We start from the raw sequence: 21,869 nt of genomic DNA on the forward strand, positions 1-21,869 counted from the left end.
TGGAGGAGCAGAACTGGACTCAGTGAATCAAGGGATTGGGATTCGGAGAAGGGTCATCGGGTACTGTTGCACACAGATGTTGAGTTTTTCAGGAAAGGCAACACCTCATGACGGCGGCCACAGGAAATGAGGTTTGGGGACGCAAGGTCAAGCCAAATGACAACCCGGAAAGCAATAACTCTTTAGAGTTCTACACAGCCGGCTCTCACAGACACAAAGCCAAATAAAACATGTTCCGGAGATAAAACGGCTACAGGGTTTGATCAAAGTCAACAACACGTTGTGTGGCTCAAATGCAAAGAATCCATTTAAATATAATTTCCAGCTGCGATGCTTCAAAGTCAGTAGTAAAATGGAAGAAAAGGACAGACACCTACAGCAGGTGGATGACAAAATTCAGAAGTGGTCCAGTTTTCAAGGAGTCCAGAAGAACAGTTGATTGTAACGGTGGACTATTTAGTTCACGTGCCGCACGTCGAATGCATCCTAGGAGCAAATAGGCTACAGCAACGCAACACTCGCATCATAACGCAGTAGATCTGCAATGCAACGATGCAATGGGTTCTCTGAGTTGAAATGTAAAAACAACATCCATCTGAGAAGAGAGCACGGTCATTCCAGTCTACCATCGGCCACGTCCATTTCACACGAGGTTTCCTGATGCATGAAGGACGTCTGTCCTGAAAAAACAGATCCGTTCTGAGCGAGTAATGAGTTGAGGTTAATCACCTCGAGGAAGTTCACTTCCTACGTTGTTGTCCTTCCTCCACGTTATCGGCGGCTCTCTGTGAAACGAAGAGAGAGAAATTACTGAAATTACCATTCTTACAAAATGGTTAAAAGATTGATGATAAAAAAACTAGGGATGCACCGAAAGGGAAATTCTTGGCCGAAACAGAATACCGAATATAGGAAACAGTTGGCCGAAAGCCGAATACCGAATATGATTAATATTATATATATATTTTCCTACCATTGCTGTCATGGCCGCACCTTAAAGCTACCTGATTTATGGCAAAATAAATGGTTATGGCAAAACTTTACTTAAATAATAATCACTATTATGGGTCCATAAAACATTTATTCAGCTCTTTTGAATGCATTAATTGCATACACTATTCGGTGATATATTTTCTGCCTATTCGGGCCGAAACCGAATAGGCCGAAAATGCATTTTTAGCCATTTTCTGCCGAATATTCGGTGCATCACTAAAAAAAACAATTATAATTCAGTAGAATAGTGAGATAACTCTTAACCCACACACACACACACGCACACACACACACACACACACACACACACACACACACACACACACACACACACACACACACACACACACACACACACACACACACACACACACACACACACACACACACCAAAAAGAAAACAGATGTGTCATGCATTATGGGCCTATACTATTATGAATTTATAGACATTTCTGTAATCACTATACTATACTTTTATACAGGGGCCATTGTAAAATTAGTCCACTTCAGAAGTCTGAGTGGGAATGAGGATGTTATGAACCAACCCATTCTGGACGGGAACCCCTTTTGGTGTTTTAACTAAGCATTATGTTATACTTTAGCTATTGAAAAATAGCAGATCTACAAGCTCAAAGCGCGCCACTCGGTGGCGGGCTATGAGCTTGTAGGTCTGCTATTTTTGAAAAATCGTGAAAATGAGGCACAAATCTTTGAATATATATTATTTCAGAGAGAACATTTTTTTTATTTCGACGTCAGGCCTAAATGGGTGAACCTCTCACACCGAGACGAGGTTCCCAGCTATGCTAGTGGAGCTGCACAGTATTATGGAACAGTGGTTCCCAAACCTTTTCACTATAATTAGCCCACGGACCCCCATTTGAAGAGAAAAATGCAGGTCCTTTATGAATGGACCTGGTGGTGCGGCTGGTGCCATGCTCTGCTCTGCCAATTTATCATCTTTGACCCTGTCTCTATATCTGTCTATTTGGCATCTTTCACACACACACACACACACACACACACACACACACACACACACACACACACACACACACACACACACACACCTCGATCGGGGAAGAAAACACTATACACAAATTCCAGCCTCGGCAACACTAACCGTGTCATTAAGATTCTAAACCAACATTACAGAGACATTCTTTAAATACCTCCAAACGTCTACTTACCACCGCGGTGACTGGCTGGTACTCAACCCCAAAATAAAAACAAATTATTATTATAAACTTTGTGAGTTTTGTTCAAGTGTTGGCCGCGGCGCTCTGTCAAGCATCCTCCTCCTGCGAAACAAGTGTTGCGAATATACACACAATACAAAGTAGCGTTTGTGCGTAATTTCCCCACCATGGAAGCAGCAGAGAAAGCGGAGAGGTCCACTTGTGTTGTTAGAAAAAAAAACAAAAAAAAGAAACAGCCTCGTTGCTAAGTAGCGGTGAGTGTGCTCATCTCTCTCTCTCTCTCTCTCTCTGAGTCTCTCTCTCTGTCTCTCTCCCTCTCTCTCCCTCTCTCTCTCTCTCTCTCTCTCTCTCTCTCCCTCTCTCTCTCTCTCTCTCACCTCTCGATCTCAGTTCAAACCAAGCATGACTCCGCCCATCCGGACTGGCCAAACTCTCTCTCTCTCTCTCTCTCCCTTAAGTGCATTATATTTGCAATGCATAATGCATATATTAATATTTGATAGGCTATTTTAAGTGCAAGGTGCTGACACACCAATTCAATTAATTAAGTTACCTATGAGTTCAAGAAAGTTATTGATATGCTGATATCTACTGTATATATTGTGAATTCTTTCTATTACGACACATTACAAAAATGAATCTACTACAAGTTGCCTGTTTGCATGATCTGTAGGAGAACATTAAAATAATGTAACTAAATTCATTAAATGTCAATCCCTCTGTGTCACAGCCTCTACTTGCTTAGTTAGGTCGTAAACACGTGGTTTTGGCCTAGCCTTAATTAGGGCTAGCCATGTTTTCATCATAATTCAATATAAAACAATGTATACGGTTAAAGTGCGCCACCTAGTGTTATGGGAGCAGATTTACACATATTTCTTTGGTAGAAATATAAAGTCTGGTGATGCTAGGTTAGTATAGTACTAGACACATCATATTTTTTCTCAGCACAATTTAAATAATACATAATACATACAAGACAGAGTGCCACAAAGATGTCTATACCCAACATCAGTGGTTTTCATGTCAAGGCCCACTATTCAATTGGCATTATGAGCCACGGACCACCATTCAATTAGATCTAGCCTCTCAGACCTTAAACTAAAGAATATTTTGTTGTCGTCAGATAAGATTTTGTCCACAATACCATGCTGTATCGATGTTGGTACCATTAGGAGAGATAACAAACGTTGATCAAAAATAATAATAATTTGACATTCTCTAATTGTGGTGTAACCTCTTGTAAATTAACTTAGTGATGCAGATGTAACTCTTGAGAGTGTAAAATGAAACCAAATGGACCCGTATGGGTCCATTTGGTTTCATTTTACGCTCTCAGGAGTTAAAGATCTACAACAAGGGTTCATTTTGTTACCAACTCTTCATGGGTGGCGGTGGTTCAGGGGTAGAGTGCCTGGATGGGAACCGCAAGGTTGCCAGTTCAAACCCGGGCTCCCCCAGAGTTAGTGTCGAAGTGTCCTTGAGCAAGACACTGAACCCCTAATTGCTCCCGATGTGCTAGTTGGTGCCTTGCATGGTTTCCGCTGCCATCGGTGTATGAATGTGTGTGAATGGGTGAATGTAATGCACAATCTCTGTAAAGCGCCTTGGATAAAAGGTGCTATATAAATGCACCATTCACCATTTTATTTAGCTGGGGAGTGGGGACCACCTGGAACCCCCTCAAGGACCACTAGGTTGAAAACCTCTGCCCTACATAGTTAGGCTGCTCAATGGACAATAAATATATGCTTCTTTCCTAGAAGGACAACACTCCCTAGATGGGAGCTGGGTTGCCCTTAACCATCTGACCAACTCCCTTAACAATCCACAAAGTAATATAACTTTATTTATATAAGACAAAATAATGCTGAACAGCAGTTATTGGGGTAAGAGTAAAGTAAGAGAATGGGAGGGAGCGCCTTTCAGTCAGAGAGAGGTACAGCATGTCATAAGGCCAGGGGTTCTCAACCTGGCCAGGGGTTCTCAACCTGGACCCCCCCCCCTCGGGGGGGGGGGGGGTCCTCAATCCGTGGGTCGCAACCCCTCGAGGGGGGGGTTCTCAACCCGTGGGTCGCGACCCCTCGGGGGGAGGGGGGGGTTCTCAACCTGTGGGTCGCAACCCCTCTCGGGGGGCGTTCTCAACCCGTGGGTCACGAGCCCAAGGGGGGGGGGGGGGGGGGGGGGGGGTCGCGACCCCTAAGGGGGTCCCCAAATTATTTTCATTTTTTATTTTGCAACTGAATGGCTGGACAATGGAAATGAAGAGTTTACATATAGTACACATAGTACGTGCATAAACTTTCCTTATAATTATTATATCTGGTATTTATTTATGATGTATTTTCTCAATTATTAAGGATATTGTAGCGGTCTATTTGTATTGGTGGTGGGGAGGGGGGGGGCGGGGGAGGGGGGCAAAGCATTTCCAGGGGGTCCCCATGCAGCCAAAAACGCTGAGAACCACCTGCCATGATAAGGAACATAAAGAACAAGATCTGATGGTATCCCATCCTTAGAGTATATATACTCTAAGATCCCACCAGAAGTTCTGTAGGAAGGACCACCTGCAGAAATGAACATGGTTATTTCCCTCCTGGGAAAACTCGAGCTCGGGTTCTGGTGAACTCATCCCCCCCTGCCAGAAAACATTCTCCTCCGAGTGTCAAGAGTGAATTTCGCCCCCACAAAAGAAAATAAACCTGCCATGATTCATAGTCTTCATAATATACCTCCACTCTTTGAACTGTCAGCCAAAAATGGCTATCCTGACAAAATACATCTGGATACTGACTGAATGTCATCCACAGTATTCAGTGGCAGTGGAGATGAAACGGAACCCTTCAGGGTTGAGACTGGAGTCAAGCAGGATTGGGATATTGCTCCGACTCCGATTCATTGCTGCTGCTATCCTAGCAGGGACGTGCACACATAGACATCAAAGGGGGCTTTTCAGCCCCTGCCCTTTTACCCGTCTGTAAAACAACTGCCCTTTCCAGACCACGATTGCAGCATTTACTACATGGTGAAAGAAATGCAAATGCTACTCCTCTCCTTTCCATGCCATGCCGGAAGGCAGCATTCAGGAGAATTGCTTCCCCCCCCCCCCCCCCCCCCCCCCCCCCCCCCGAAGTCTCCTGAACGTGAACACAGTATTTTGCGTTGAACAAATTTGCTTAGAAATCCATGTCATGACTCGTTACACCCGCATCTCCACTAGCTAAAGAGTGCTGGGTTGCGCCCCGATAATAGCTGATCTACAAGCTCTCAACACGTCTCGCTGCGACGCGTTGTGAGCTTGTAGATCTGCTATTTTTGTCCAAAATTGCCCTCTTAACGGGATTTCAGCCCCTGCCCCTCAACTGCATGGGTAAAACCTGCCTCAGGGAATCAAAATCACGTACAGAGGGCATGGGGGCTTACAGCACATTCTGGATGTCTTGGCAAAGGCAACTTGGTTCTCCAACACCAGCGTCCTGGAGGAGGCGTAACATCCTCACCATTACTGGCAGTCATTGCCCAACAATCCAGCACAGATGGATTGGCCATGTTGTCCAAACGCCTGACTCTTGGCTACAAAAACAAGTGATAACTTCTCATATAGGACACGTCCCAGGACGTTAAAAGAAATGGTATGAGGACGACATGAAAGCGAACATCAAAAAGTGCCACATACAGTAGACCTTAACATTTGGGAAGACACAGCAGCCAGAATCAGAATCAATTTTATTGTCACATCACAGGTTTACAGGTGTAAAGAAGTGGGTGAAATTTGAAGATTTTACCTGATGATTTTTTTTTTGTTAAGGCTGCTACAATGGCTGCTACAATATTCGATTGTGATATGATTTCATCCTCCACTGACCACTGTGCTGCGATTCAGTTCTTTATTGTGATCTGTCAGAGAGGCCTATACTGTATGTATTTTAAATGGGAATAAAACCATTCAGATAGAAAGAAATCTAAATGTACCTGAGTATATAAAAACATACAAACATACTTTTCATGTTCAATACCAAACTGCAGTGTGATTAATCAGATAATTGATTAGGCAATCGACGGAAACTATGCCGCAAGCGAAAGTCGACGTTTCGAGCTCAATCAATGAAAATACTGTACCTCTCATACAAATGTATGACATATTTCTTTTTACAAGCATAAACTATGAAAGGTTTGCTGATTACTGTGCCATAATGATGAACCCATTTTGGGTGGGAACCCCTTTTGGTGTTTGATGTTATGCTTTAGCTATTGAAAAATAGCTATTTTTTTTTTTAATTGAAGAACCACTGACATAGAAACATAGCTTTTTCAGAAAACTGTCAGGATGTAGAAGACATTTTTAGAATCTGATCTCAGGTCAAAATGGGTTAAATGCTGAATTGCGTTTTACTCATTTCACTGGCTGACAAATGAAAACAAGCAGGTGTTTGTCTATTGAGATTTGGTTAACATTTTCACCATTGATCAAGACTTTGGTCAATCACAAGCTGAGTTATAAAGCTAAAAAGTCACAGGCACAGTAGACATTTTCACCAAATTTGGTATTTTGAGTCATACGTGGGCCAAATAGATTGTAATACATTTTAGTAATAGTAGCATGTATATATTTCTAATGTGTTCTTTTACAACTTCACCATAATGTGAATTATCATTATTATTCCATATTATGAAGTAAAAGGTTATGTTTTTGACTAGATAATATCCATTTGGGTTCAGATAACTTGTGAATATTAGCCGTCATATTGTACTAACTTATTTTACTATGAGTTTATGTCAATTAATTGCATAGACTAATCAAATAATAATAAAGAGAATACAAAAAATGCATAGACCATAGACTAATCAAATAATATTAAAAAAAATAATCATTAGTGGCAACATTAACACATAGTACCTTGTAGAACATTTCAGTTTAGCATACATACATATAACATAATATACATCAAACAGCAGTTGTTGATTTTAAATATATATTTTTGTCTAACTTGTTCATCTGTTATTCAACATCCATTGAATCCTTCTCCTACCAATGTGTCCTATATTTTATGAGAAAAAAAAAATAGATGCTTTTTGTGGCTTGACGGTTCAACAGTCGAAAACAGTGTTCCAAAAGCCACAGATTCAAACCTCCATGACGGGAAGTGTGTCCAAGTGTGTCCAGTCCAGCGAAAAAATGCCCTTGAGCAGCATTTCTTTAGTCAGACTGTGCTCTGAGCTCCATGGGAATGGAGGTGTGTGGCTGTGTGTGCTACTGTATACACAATTAAAATGATTAATTTCACCTCCCTGCATGGATCAACATAGACATTCTAAATGTTCATATTGTGGCTATACAAGGATGTAAAGCAGAATAGCTTGTTGGCCTCGTCTGATATAGCTTTAGACATGCTAGTGTGGAGCCTTGCCGAGAAAGTGTACAGTAGAAATTTAAATCGTTTCAATTTAAAACTTTCAAATCGCAGTGTTTCATTGCATTATGCAGTTTCATTTAAACGTGTAGGCTGTAGATTTTTTTTTTTTTTTCTTATTTTTTTTTTTTAGAAAAGTCTTGAAAGGGAAGTCAATGATAATCCTACCTACTAGAAGTGTGATAATTCTAGACAATTATATGATAATTGGAACCTTAGAATAAGAATTCTACGGTAGAATTAAAATGGAACTTTATGAGAATCCCACTAGTGTATATTCAGAAGGAGTCTATTTGAATTCTTGTGGTGACGTTCCCAACCAAGTTTAAAAATCCTCAACATTTTCCACCACTGATGAAGGTGTGACATTGCCACATTAAAGGGAGACCCTGCTTCGCTTTAACGGGCCCGGGTCCTTGCCATGGTAACCACCTGTGAATGAGGTCATCACGGACACAATCTCCATCCTGATCCTGACACCGTGCCGTCGGCTTCCTCAGTGGCAAATCCGAAGGGTCATCTCTTTCTAAATAGGAGAGAGAGACAGTAAAGTATATCAATACCCCAGCAAGCCAAATTACGTCATGATGACGTCCTCCGGTGACGTTCAGGACTAGGCCAGATCACAGCCCATATGGGGATGATCTTTATGTCATTTCCAGGACGTCTTCACCAGTTGAAATAACTAAGCATTATGTAATACTTTAGCTATTGAAAAATAGCAGATCTACAAGCTCGTAGCGCGCCACTCGGTGGCGCGCTATGAGCTTGTAGATCTGCTATTTTTGAAAAATCGTGAAAATGCGGCACAAATCTTTGAATATATATTCTTTCACGTTTTTTTTTATTTCGACGTCAGGCCTAAATGGGATAATATAGCTTATGGGTCAGATCTGACTAGTTATGATATGACTTAAGTTCATCTGGACTCAATCGGACTCTCTCTGATTCATCCAGGGACGTCCATGTTAGTGGGCAGAATTTATGTATGGTTGAAAGCAGGTGATAATCTGGGCCAGATGATCTGAATAGTCTTGGTTTGATTTGATCTGGCCCCAAATAGAGACGTCACTAATTCGTCCAGGTCCTGACCGTGCTTGCTGGGTACATATACTAGTGGATACTGTGGAACATACATTCCATCAGTAGACACAGCAGCAGATATATACGTAACTCAGGTTAATATTTTGCTAGTGAATGACATTAACAGATGTATGAGTGAGAAGCCAGTTCATTATAAATGGTGTTATTTATACTGTAGGTGACAATTGTGGCTTTAATGGGCGGGGCTACCAAGTACCAACAAGTTGCTACATGTTGGAGCTACCCAGCAAAGTGCCTTCTTCTCAAAGCACCTTAAATGGCTGTTCATGTTTTATTACGTACTGAACTCTAGACGTACAGGCCCTTAACGTCTAGTATAATACAGCTTCTACAGTTCCCATGAAGTTCTCACTGATTAACCCCAGCTGGTCCGGGGTTTTCACACCCACCACAGCTTTCTGAACATGCCCACTTTTTTCCCAGCCCCACCCAACCCGACCCAACCCATCCCACCCCTCTGGCTACAGATAAAGATTTACAGATTACAGAAAAAGGTTTTCCGTGCAAGCTATACTCCTGATTTATAGATTACCACAGTAGAGATCTCTCTAATCTGGATTAGAGCATTAAACCACAAAGGCCAGAAACACAGAGAGAAGAGTTTTCTTTCTCCTATTTATTTATGCCAGACCATATTATCGGTGTTTGTTCATGTGTGTGCGTCTACTCACAGATTCATATATCATAACATATCCATAGAAGACTAGACATTACTATGAATTGCTTTATTTTTTAATATATCTCAAAATATGTCCAGGTATCACAATTAATTAACCCCTTTTGGTGTTTTAACTAAGCATTATGTTATACTTTAGCTATTGAAAAATAGCAGATCTACAAGCTCATAGCGTGCCACCGAGTGGCGCGCTACGAGCTTGTAGGTCGGCTATTTTTGAAAAATCGTAAAAATGCGGCACAAATCTTTGAATATATATTCTTTCAGACTGAACCTTTTTTTAAATTTCGACGTCAGGTCTAAATGGGTTAAACTACCTGTTATCATGTAATTTCAGTATAGTTACAGAATGCTGATCATGGTTATTGTTGAGTACAGAAAGATCCTGAATGTAGTTCAATAAAAGATGGACCTTTGTGAGTAGATTTCTACACATTCAATATTAAACGAACACTGGGGATTGAAATGGGTATAATACTAGACCACTGAACTGTGTTTCTGGTCATGAGTAACTCTTATGATCATACTCATGTTGTTGTTGGCCCAACAATGACTCCATTATGTTCCCCCCTCTCTCTGTCCATCCTTCTGTTATTTACTCTCTTCTTCTAAAAATAACTCATCTCAAAAACGTACTTGCTGGATTTACATGGAATTCGCTGTAAACCTTCATGCTCTCCGGCAGGAAAGCCATTACGGATTCTGGTGACTCAATGGCCTTTCCTCTGGCACCACCTTTAGGCCAGACGCAACTCAACTATTTTTACCTTTTTGTCCTAGTGCCACCCTTGGGCCAAAATATGAGCGTGCACCGGGCACTGCACATAAGTCATAACCTCATAGAGGCAGATTGTGGGATGAACTGTGTACCAAATACCAGTGGCATCAAGCTGGGCTTTTGACCCATTCAAGGCGGGAATCCCTTTTGGTGTTTTAAGCATTTTGTTATACTTTAGCTATTGAAAAATAGCAGATCTACAAGCTCATAGCGCGGCACAGAGTGACACGCTACGAGCTTGTCGGTCTGCTATTGTTGAAAAATCGTGAAAATGTGTCACAAATCTTTGAATATTATATTCTTTCAGAGCGCAAGTTTTTAACTCAAATCTTTGCTTCTGGGGGCGTCCCTGGAACTACATACTGTCAGATGGGGGTCGGCGGCTAATTACAGATAATTCTGGAGGTCCTTGACATGAACATGTTTGAGCACCAGTGCACTACTGATACGTTTTTCAGAAAACTGATTGTTCTGATAAACTGAGTGACTTAAAGCTGCTATAAGCAATATGTGATGTCATATTTGAATGACCTTTTATTTTTTATTTTTTTGGTATTCAGACAGCCAGCAATGGGTAGAACGCTCCCAACATTTGAGTCTCTGTGACACATCTAGGGGCCGCAATTTGCATTCAAAGATGTTCCTAGAAGCTTTGTCATTGGTCGAAAAAAACCCGGTCGCAATGACTAACCAATCAGGAAGCAGACAGGCAAATCGACCAATGAAAAAGTTTCTAGGAAAATCTTTGAATGCAGATTACGGCCCCTAGATGTGTCACAGAGACTACATTTTTTTGGGAGCGTTCTACTCATTGCTGACAAAAAAAGAAAAAAAGAAAAAGGTCATTAAAATCTTTACATATTATTGCTTATAGCATCTTTAATAATAATAATAAATACAGCTACACTGCTTTGTGACAGAGTAGATGAAGAGATGAGTTAGACAAGAGTTAGAGGCAATTAAGGAAGTATTAAGCGCACACGCACACACACACACACACACACACACACACACACACACACACACACACACACACACACACACACACACACACACACACACACACACACACACACACACACACACACCCTTATCTGACACAGGTCTACGTGCTACAACTATGCAAACAAGTTTTACAATCAGAATGCATCAGAGAATGTGGGCAGGCAGGTTTGACCTGGAAGTTAGTGGCCAGTTTGTTCCCCCCCCCCCATAGCCAGTCTGTCCCATCAACAGCCCAGTGTTTGATTTTAGTTGTAGTCATAGTCTTTTGAATAGTTTAGAATTTAGTTTTAGTCATATTTTAGTCACCTAGAATGTTTTAGTGTTAGTCTAATTTTAGTCAACTAAATGTCAGGCGGTTTTATTTGACTACAGTAAATCTACAGTTGATTTAGTCAACTAAAATGTGTTTTGGTGGGCCTTGATGCCGCCGTAATTTTTACACTTGCTGAAAATAGCCGATCTATAAGCTCACAACGCAGCTTGTAGATCGGCTATTTTCAGCATGCAACCAAGTGTAACATGACTTACACTGGATCTCTTGTCCACTAGTCCCTTCCTAACATTATAGTCTAGTTTCTATCTGTTGACGAAATTGTCGATAAATATTTTGTCTTAGTTGTAGTCATCGTAGCTTAGTTTTCATTTAGTTTCCATTTAGTTTTTGTCAGTGAAAAAAGGTAGTCGACGGACATTTTTCGTCTTAGTTTTAGTCGACGAAAACAACACTGCAACAGCAGCCTTGTGTCGTTCTTAACCCATATTGGGCGGGAACCCCTTTTGGTGTTAGCATTATGTTATGTTTTAGCTATTGAAAAATAGCAGATCTACAAGCTCATAGCGCGCCACCGAGTGGCGCTCTACGAGCGCCACTCGGTCTGCTATTGAAAAATAGCAGATCTACAAGCTCATAGCGCGCCACCGAGTGGCGCTCTACGAGCTTGTAGGTCTGCTATTTCATGGCCCCGAGACACTGAAAGCGTCATCAAACACACGCATTGTTTGAAATGGCTGTAGCCACCACTGCAGGCATCAAGTGGACGCGTCTAAACCTGTTGACGCGTCTTTCAGAATCAGAGCACAGTTCTATTTTAGAGCGTCGACAAGGGTTTGACGTGTTCAAACTCGTATTGCAGGTGTGTGGCGTTTGAATGTTCTAAACTCTTTTGAGAACCATAAGTCCATATTAATGAAGTAGAAACAGATCCAGATTTTTTTTCTATGAAACTATAGTAGCCCCCTCTTCCTTTGCACCTATTTAAAACACGCCGAACGCCCGGGGTTATTTAATCCATTAAATCAGAGCGCCCAGCGATTTATAGCAGCGGAGCACATTTAGCAACGCACCAGCCGCTATCCCGGATGTAGCTGAAGTAGCTAGATGTAGCCAAAACACCCCCGAGGCGAGCCACAACAACGGGAGGTATGATTCATTCTAACGCGACTAGCGACGCAACCGCGATAACACATAATCTTTGCTTAGAATTGGACGGAATGATTTAGATCAAGAGTTATTCACGTTAAGATTTTCGGTCTCATCGGCTAAAATGGGGGGGGGGGGACATTTCCGATGACGTCCCACCAGGAAATAACATTGAATGTTGCGCAACAGTGCATCGCTCCTTGCCTGTGGAGCTATGTGATCGGTTTTGATATCAATAAATGTCGGTCCTTTTAATCAATTTCCGTCCTTGAACGGAGAACTCCGTCCTTGCCGCTCGGGGTGTTAACTGGTGATGGCAACGCACCAGCGATTTAAACAGCAAATAATATTGATGAGGACATAGATAGGTAGGCTACCCTGTTACAACAACAGGGTCAAATTCAAGGCATTTGAAGTGGAGAGTGAATTTGGTGAGACTCACCAGAGGTTCCAGTTCTTTGCGGTCTAGCAGGTTGAGCTCAGTGCCAAAGTAGTAGAAGTGTTTGTAGCAGGTGTTAATGTGAGCCTCGGCTCCCATCTGAAGGACTCTGTCAAAATGGTGGATGTAGACGTGGACAAACACCCTGAACAGGCGACACAAGATCTTCTTACACACCGACACAAAGTTCTTTGGGAACGGCGTACCTGGTGGGAAAGACGAAAGAGACGGAGAGAGACAACATTAGATTACGGACGAATGCAAAAGGCTAAAGTTGGAAAGAGAGAGAGGAAGAGGTTAGCGGAGCGAGTGAAGGAGCAAAGGATTAAGATAAAGAGGAAGAATAGTAACTGGGAATGAAGGATCGGGGCATAGGCACACAGAGGAGAGAGACGCTGGAGAGGGAGAAAACCGAGAGGCCTGACGTCAACATTTAAAAAACGTTCGCTCTGAAAGAATATATATTCAAAGATTTGTGCCGCATTTTTACGATTTAAAAAAAATAGCAGACCTACAAGTTCATAGCGCGCCACTCTGTGGCGCGCTATGAGCTTGTAGATCTGCTATTTTCAATAGCTAAAGTATAACATAATGCTTAGTTAAAACACCAAAAGGGGTTCCCGCCTAACTTCCCGCCCAAAATGGGTTAAAGTTTAAACAGTAAAGAAGCACGGAAGGAGGAGAAAACAGACTTCTAACTATAGGAATTCAATGCACAAAAGAGACTTGTGGAGGATTCTGAGACCAAATCATGTGTGTTTACTTTAAAACTAATTTGGTGGGCAGTAGTATTGCTCTCAACTCCCATAAATACAATCTAAAGATAATGTCTGAGTAACATTTGTCCCACTGTGTGGCAGAGTGGCGGTTTAACCCATTTTGACTTGAGATCAGATTCTAAAAATGTCTTCTAAATCCTGACAGTTTTCTGAAAAGGCTATGTTTCTATGTCAGTCGTTCTTAAATTTTTCAAAAATAGCAGACCTACAAGCTCATAGCGCGGCATGTAGATCTGCTATTCTCTATATTCAATAGCTAAAGCATAACATAATGCTAACACCAAAAGGGGTTCCCACCCAAAATGGGTTAACACAAAAGAAAGAAAAATGGGTGAAACCTTTCTCTGCTATATCTGAATTTAATAGTTTAACAGTTATTCTCCTTTTCTCTATAAAACTGAACATAAATGAAGAGATACAAATAAATACATTTTTCATTGCACATATTTGTAGCATAACAATATTTGCTTCACAGTAAAGGAAATTGATATAGTTTTCATAGCCACAGTATCGGTTCTATAGATCTCATATAATTGGCAATTGCTATCAAATATATGGAACTGAGCAGAAATGCCATAGGACAGTATTCTGTGGCCGACAGTGCACACACACACAGTCACACACACACACACACACACACACACACACACACACACACACACACACACACACACACACACACACACACACACACACACACACACACACACACACACACACACACACACACACACACACACACACACACACACACACACACACACAGAGAGAGAGAGAGAGAGAGAGAGAGACTAAGCTATGGCTGAGGGGGCTGTGAGTCAAGGGCTCTCTGGCTGGCCTAGTTCTCCATAGGAGCAGGATTAGACAACTGACCCCGGCTGATGTCCAGTGCATGCTCGACGATGGATAAACCTCAGTCTCGCTATTGAGGTGACCTCAATTTAGCTTAAGCCATTCTGACCTGAGATCAGATTCTAAAAATGTCTTCTACATCCTGACAGTTTTCTGAAGAAGCTGTTTGTATGTCAGTCGTTGTTCGATTTTTCAAAAATAGCAGACCTACAAGCTCGTAGCGCGCCACTCGGTGGCGCACTACGAGCTTGTAGATCTGCTATTTTTCAATAGCTAAAGCATAACATAATGCTAACACCAAAAGGGGTTCCCGCCCAAAATGGGTTAAGCTACAGTTAACTATAGCAAGCAAATGTAGCCAGTCTCTCTCGCAAAGCCCGTCGGCAATACAAAGAATAAACAGCTAGCTATATTCAAGTTGGCAAATTCAGTGTAGCTGATCCTGTCCTCACAGCAGGTCCATGTGCACTTCTGAGGTTTTATTACAGGTGGCTCGGGAATCTACACAAACTGGCATCTTTACACAGGCGACATTCTAAAATGCATTTTAGTGACGAGGCGAAGATGAAGGAAGTGGAACAGAGAGAGAGAGAGAAAGAGAGAGAGATATAGAGATACTTTTTGGTTATTTAGGTACATCCCAGGTGCGAGAGAAAGAGTGAGTGAGTGAGTGAGTGAGTGAGTGAGTGAGTGAGTGAGTGAGTGAGTGAGTGAGTGAGTGTGTGTGTGTGTGTGTGTGTGTGTGTGTGTGTGTATTCTCCCGTGTACAGACAGTAGACAAACAGCTAGTTTCTTAAGCCAAGTTTAAGTTCCGCAATATTTAAATTCCATGTTGCCTTGGTCGTTTGTTAATTGAAATATGTCAACACATTTTGGCAATAGCACATGTACAGTGTGTGTGAGTGTGAGTGTGAGTGTGTGTGTGTGTGTGTGTCCGTCCAGTGTCTACATTATGTGTTGGTGTGTATCGGATGTCAGTGTCACTACATAATTGACGAGTTTGAAGACATCGATACCTTTCTCACCTCCTCGAGCTCTTTTTTCTTCCAACTGACTTCATTCCTCTCCTCTCCCCTACTCTTCTCAACTATCCTTACCCCTCCACCCACAGCTCCTTTTTTTTTTTATCACCGGCAGGTATTTTTACACCCCTGTCTTTTCACTCTCCCAACTCATTATGTTATACTTTAGATGTTGAAAAATAGCAGATCTACAAGCTCATAGCGCGGCACTCGGTGCCGCGCTACGAGCTTGTAGGTCTGCTATTTTTGAAAAATAGTAAAAATGTGACGCAAATCTTTGAATATATATTCTTTCAGAGCGAACGTTTATTACTCAAATCCTTGCTTCTGGGGGGGTCCGTGGAACAACATATTTTCAGATGGGGGTCCGCTGCCAAATACATATAATCTTGGGGGTCCTTGACATGAAAATGTTTGAGAACGACTGACATAGAAATATGGGTTTTTGAAGAATCGTTCCCAGGTCAACATGGGTTAAAGGGGTATTTCACTTTGAAATGCTTCTGGGGTCATTTTTTAATGTTAGGTCGGGATTTTGTGTGTACCCCAGACACTAGACAGTTTGTAAATGGCTTGATTCAAAATTTAGATATTTGATTATGCATTTCATCAGAAACATCCCCCATCCTATACCATAAACCCATTGTAACTTCAAACTCCATTTTTAACTTCACTGAAAACACGTAAGTGACTAGTGACTGGAGTTTCTAATGCGTGAGGGGGCTGTTTTTTATTTTCCTCAGCATAAAATGCAATACTAGCACACACACATATTTAGCTGCACATATTGGCTGTCATGGTGAAGGCCTTGTGGACCACAGTCAACGCTCTCCCCGGTAGAACTCAAGACACGTGAATGCTCTATTTTTATATTCCGTTGCACGCACGCACGCATGCGCACACACACACACGCACGCACACACACACACACACACACACACACACACAATAACACACCTCTGCTGTTGAGCCTCTCGTCTCCACTCTAGTCTACAGTACCAATTAGGGCTAAAATTGCCTTGCTCAAGAGCACATCGCCAGTACAGTAGTTACTGAGAGACACTTGCTTGACGTTGTTTCCTCTGCTCATGTGCTCCCTCCCAGACAACACAGGGAATCCAAGTGGCAAACAGTGTTGTTTTTGGCAGCAAATTTGTATTTTAGTTTTAGTCATAGTCTCTTGAATAGTTTTCACATAGTTTTAGTCACATTTTAGTCACCCGGAATGTTCTAGTTTTATATAAATATCATAAGATTTTAGTCGACTAAATCTACAGGTGATTTACTCGACTAAAATGTATTTTGTCGGGCCTTGATGCCGTCGTAATGGCTGATTTTACACTTACTGAAAATAGCCGATCTACAAGCTCACAATGCATGAGCTACAAGCTCTGCTATTTTCAGCATGCAAACAAGTGTAAAATGACTTATACTGGATCTCTCCACTAGTCCCTTCCTAAAAGTCTAGTTTTTATTTGTTGACGAAATTGTCAGTATATTTAGTCTTAGTTTTAGTCATCATAGCTTAGTTTTCATTTAGTTTCCATTTAGTTTTCGTCAGTGGAAAAAAGGTAGTCGACGAACATTTTTCGTCTTAGTTTTAGTCGACGGAATCTACACTGGTGGCACACCCTTCTGGCCACAAAGCTATTACCAGAGTAATATAGTAATATAGCGACACTAGCGTTGACTCCCATTGTAACAATGGAATGCGGAAGTGCTCATTCTATCTCAATGGGATAGTTCCAATGTTTGCAAACATTGGAACTATCCCATTGAGATAGAATAGTTCCATGGAACTATACCCCATAGTCACCCGCTTTGCGGCGAGATCAAAGCGTGTCGCCACTCTCTTGCTATTCCACTCGGCCCCCCAACTAACTAAACTCACCGATGCTGGTGGGGAAGATGTCCTCGTTGTTGATCTGCATCTCGATCCAGTCCATCAGCAGGCTCATGTACTGGGGAGCGGGCAGCGCCGTCGGCCTCTTGTACCGCCGGTCGTCCTGCCAGCGGTACTCGTACTTGGGGCCTCCGGACATGACGGGACACGACTCCGCCGTGCAGAACTCGCACACCGTCCCGTAGATCAGGTTGATCCGGTTGAAGAAGTCCACCACGTGCACCGCCACCCACTCGTTCAGGTCCTCGCCGTGCGGCAGTCGCACTGCGGCCCGCAGGTCCACGCCGGAGTCCAGCGAGGCCTGGGCCATCTTGTAGAGGTCGAAGCGCTGCGTGCCCGGCTCAAACTTCTTCTTGGGCCGGAAGGTTCTGTCCTTGTGGAAGACTTGTTTTAGGTGGACGGACATGGTGTAGGTCTGCGATCGATGGGAATTATTATTAAGTATATTCGGAAAATACGTTTCAGACGGCCCACCGAAGTAAATCAAGGCAATATTGTGAGGAAAACATCCATGATATTCAAAGTGAAGAAATTGGGTCCATGTCCTATCCCATTATCATTATTTAGTACAAGAATAATGTAGCCATTGGCATCGTGGTCTCTAGAGGGTGTTGCAATTGCTTGTAAAGTTCATAATCTGGACATTTCACTTAATTCTACGTTTTCAATTCACGTAATTCACTCCAGATAAGAAGTAACATGAGCTAAAGAAGTGAAATATCAATCACTGTGAAAGATAATGCAGTCAGCTTCACCTCAGTGACCGAATGGTCATCAAGAGGTCACTCAAACACTGGGATTCTAAGCTCTGAACAAATATTCCAACTGGGCCGATAGTCCAAAAGCTTCCGACTTTCTTTCTCTCCGTTGCGTTTCTCCTTTTGGAACTTCACACGCTGCCTTGTCCTGTTGAGATGAAAACACAGTTTGGGGTTATAATAAACACAAATATATAATCATAAAACATATTTAGCCTGCAGCCTGATGGAAGAATTGAATATCAATATGTTGTGCTGGATGTTGCACAATCTGGCAGTGGGAAAGTGTTGAGTATTAGCCCATTTTGGGCGGGAACCCCTTTTGGTGTTTTAAACATTATGTTATAATTTAGCTATTGAAAAATAGCAGATCTACAAGTTCATAGCGCGCCACAGAGTGGCGCGCTATGAACTTGTAGGTCTGCTATTTTTGAAAAATCGTTAAAATGTGCCTCAAATCTTTCAGAAAATTGTCATGATTTAGAAAACTTTTTTTTTTAATTTCGACGACAGGCCTGAATGGGTTAGTGAAGCATAGAACAATGAGTCTCTGTGTCTAGTTATATATGTGTATTTGTACAGTGTGTGTATTATTGTGACATACTGAGTGAGTGAGTGTGTGTGTGTGTGTGTGTGTGAGTGTGAGTACTGTATGTGTGCATCTGTGCAGTGCACACGTGCGTGTCCAGGCCTATTTGTTGTGAAGTTTCAACATGCATCTGAGTATACAGTGTTTTGCTGAGTAATATACAATGCATTAATGAGAGAGAGAGAGAGAGAGAGAGAGAGAGAGAGAGAGGGAGTTTCCACTGTTCTGATTGAAAACAAAACCTAATCCTCTTTCAGAATTCAGGTCTGTACAGGATTGAGATTTAGAAATAGAAACAACGTATAGTTCAGTTTAGACTAGTTTTAGTTGCCTCCGCCAGGCCCAACGTGTGGCCGAGACTATGTTTTCGCCCGTCCGTCTGTGTGCAGCTAATCTCCGGCACCGTTGGACCAATCGGCCCGAAACAAACGTTTTCTCACATTGGCCTGTTATAGCGCCACCAGGATGTTGATTATAGCAAAGCAAATCTTTGGATATTTTTGTCAAAACATCACACACACCATAAACTGACCGGAGCTCATACAATCAAAATTCAATCAAAATCCCATGGATTCATTAATCCGTACACAACCATTTTGCGTTTTCTTTGCAAAACCCAGTATTTTGCTTCAAACTGTGCCACATACTTCATTGGACAGTCTGTCTGTCAGGGAATTGATGTTAACCCATTTTGGGCGGGAACCCCTTTTGGTGTTAGCATTATGTTATGCTTTAGCTATTGAAAAATAGCAGATCTACAAGCTCATAGCGTGCCACCGAGTGGCGCGCTACGAGCTTGTAGGTCTGCTATTTTTGAAAAATCGAAGAACGACTGACATAGAAACAGCTTTTTCAGAAAACTGTCAGGATGTAGAAGACATTTTTAGAATCTGATCTCAGGTCAAAATGGGTTTTAATGATGTTGGTTGTCAACATGAATCTGGCTCCAATGGATACAGAGCAGACACATAGGCTATCCTGTAAGCCTTTTGGTTGCTTGATACTGTAACATTAAATCAGAGATCAGACCTGTGTTTACAATCACTTTGTGGATCAATTACATGGACTTAGAAAATGTCTGTTGGTTTAGGCTATTAGCTTTTCATCATTGCATTGTTGCTGACCCATAGTAACTGACTTGGCCTGGCGCAGACCTGTGCTCTGAGGAGCACATATTTCTACTTTAATCTTGTTTAATCCAGGGAACATTTACTGAGCATAGATGCCGTTTTACACCAGAGTTAAGCAACTTTATGTCACAAGACTTCTTTCAACACAAGTTTAACCCCGTGTGGAAGTTAGTATGCGTTATTACATGTGGTTTTTGGTTTCGTTTAGAACAGAACCCCGTCCGTCCCCGATCTTTAAATCATAGCCATACACTTGCCACAAAGAGAATGGGAAATGAATAGAATAGAACCTGAAGTGGAAAGTGTATTAAAAGTAAAAGCCTGTTTTTGATTTGATGTAAATGTAGCCGTATAGGTCGCCAATACTAATACGCATTAGGCTAAGCAGTAGGACAAGCACTTTAAAGGCTCAATGTTTCCAATCCAACAAAACAAGCAGCAATTCAACAAAAGCAACGTCACAATTACGTCCAAATGCAGCTTCACAGGTTATAATTAGCCCCATATGTGCCCTCTCCCTACGCTCATTCTGTAGCTCCGAGATGAGGTCACAGACAGAAACACCTCCCACCCCGTTCAGAAACGGCGCATGTTTCCACAATTCCCCATTGCTTACCCTTTTCTTAACAATGCACCAAAACCTTGAAGTGACGTTCCGGGTTTACACTAATTTACCGTCAACAACGCCAAAGAAAATCCAACTTTAAACGGTTACACGAGCGTTACAGCGGTTGTTTAGCATGTTTTTCAAGGAAGTTGAAAAGCTTTAGCGCCTCCCCGGCGCCTCCCCTCGTCGAAAATGTCCAACTGACTTCAGTTCACTCGACATGCCCGCGCACACGCACCAATCCCTTGATAAACACGGAAGCGACTGACAAATTTCTCTTCGTAAAGGCTCGGTTCAAATCGCTAGTTGGATTTTCTTTGGCGTTGTTGACGGTAAATTAGTGTAAACCCGGAACGTCACTTCAAGGTTTTGGTGCATTGTTAAGAAAAGGGTAAGCAATGGGGAATTGTGGAAACATGCGCCGTTTCTGAACGGGGTGGGAGGTGTTTCTGTCTGTGACCTCATCTCGGAGCTACAGAATGAGCGTAGGGAGAGGGCACATATGGGGCTAAGGTTATAATCTATGCCACACGAACAAAGTAAGTCACGTACTGTTGAAACAGGCGCCGTGTAGTGTAGACCATGGGCTTAAAACCGCCATAGTAGTTACAATGTCAATAAATCAATACTGTGCTTACCTCAAAAAGCAGTAAAAACACATCCACATCCAGTGCGCGCCGGACACACACAGTACACACACACACGCAGTCGCAGACCTGCGTCGACAAGTACAGTTCGAAGATACAACATTCCTCCAGACTGACTCTTCTATAGGGGGGGGGGGGGGGGATGATGCGTTCTATGTGTAACGGGATGTTTGTGATGCAATGAGAGAAACATGTTAGCCGAGGTTGAAAATGTCAACCAGACTTGTCAGTCTTGGAAAACTAGGGGTGGTTTGACCTGTTAAGCTATTTTAATTGGCGAACTTAGTGAAAGTGAAAGAGAAGCACAGGAAAGTACAGTTCCAAATTACAAGGTCTGCTTAGCTTTGCTAGAGGATTTAAGAAAACCTATGGGGCTTGTTGTTTCCATTTGGGGTCATTATTTTGTACTCAATCGAAAAAGGATGAACTTTAATAGTAATTATTGCCATATCACCCACCTCCACCTGTCTAGCTTTTTGTTACTAAGTCTTAACTTGCAGAACGGAAATATCCCGATTTGACTGTGCCGTGAAGCCACCTCGGATCTTTACGACTTT

The 21,869-nt window shown here is 42.1% G+C and overlaps 2 protein-coding genes across 2 annotated transcripts in view; both read right to left on the bottom strand.

The window, feature by feature from the left end:
* The window catches only part of epb41l4a (erythrocyte membrane protein band 4.1 like 4A), a 39,185-nt gene extending 39,131 nt beyond the window's left edge, over window positions 1-54 (bottom strand). The window contains exon 1 of the mRNA XM_079496489.1: window positions 1-54. This exon is cut by the window's left edge and continues 332 nt beyond it. The gene's annotated coding sequence lies outside the window, so the exon portion shown is untranslated.
* A 6,842-nt stretch (window positions 55-6,896) lies between these two features.
* Window positions 6,897-21,405, bottom strand: LOC306920902 (MOB kinase activator 3B). Its single transcript, XM_079497882.1, has 4 exons — window positions 21,304-21,405; window positions 17,570-18,487; window positions 13,029-13,231; window positions 6,897-8,129 (listed from the first exon to the last, which is right to left on the bottom strand). The coding sequence occupies exons 2-4, from the start codon at window positions 17,985-17,987 to the stop codon at window positions 8,100-8,102; spliced, it is 651 nt and encodes a 216-aa protein (XP_079354008.1). The 5' UTR covers window positions 17,988-18,487; window positions 21,304-21,405; the 3' UTR covers window positions 6,897-8,099.
* Window positions 21,406-21,869: the final 464 nt, after the last annotated feature.

This window comes from Electrona antarctica (genome assembly GCF_951216825.1).
Source record: "Electrona antarctica genome assembly, chromosome: 3".
In the NCBI taxonomy this organism is placed as follows: Eukaryota; Metazoa; Chordata; class Actinopteri; order Myctophiformes; family Myctophidae; genus Electrona; species Electrona antarctica.

Excerpts from the sequence above, each read along its gene's own strand:
- LOC306920902 (XM_079497882.1), bottom strand. The coding sequence starts at position 17,987 with ATGTCCGTCCACCTAAAACAAGTCTTCCACAAGGACAGAACCTTCCGG. Across the intron at positions 13,232-17,569 it reads CATCTTCCCCACCAGCATCG|GTACGCCGTTCCCAAAGAAC; the intron begins GTGAGTTTAGTT and ends CTTTCCCACCAG. Across the intron at positions 8,130-13,028 it reads GCAAAGAACTGGAACCTCTG|AAAGAGATGACCCTTCGGAT; the intron begins GTGAGTCTCACC and ends TCTCCTATTTAG.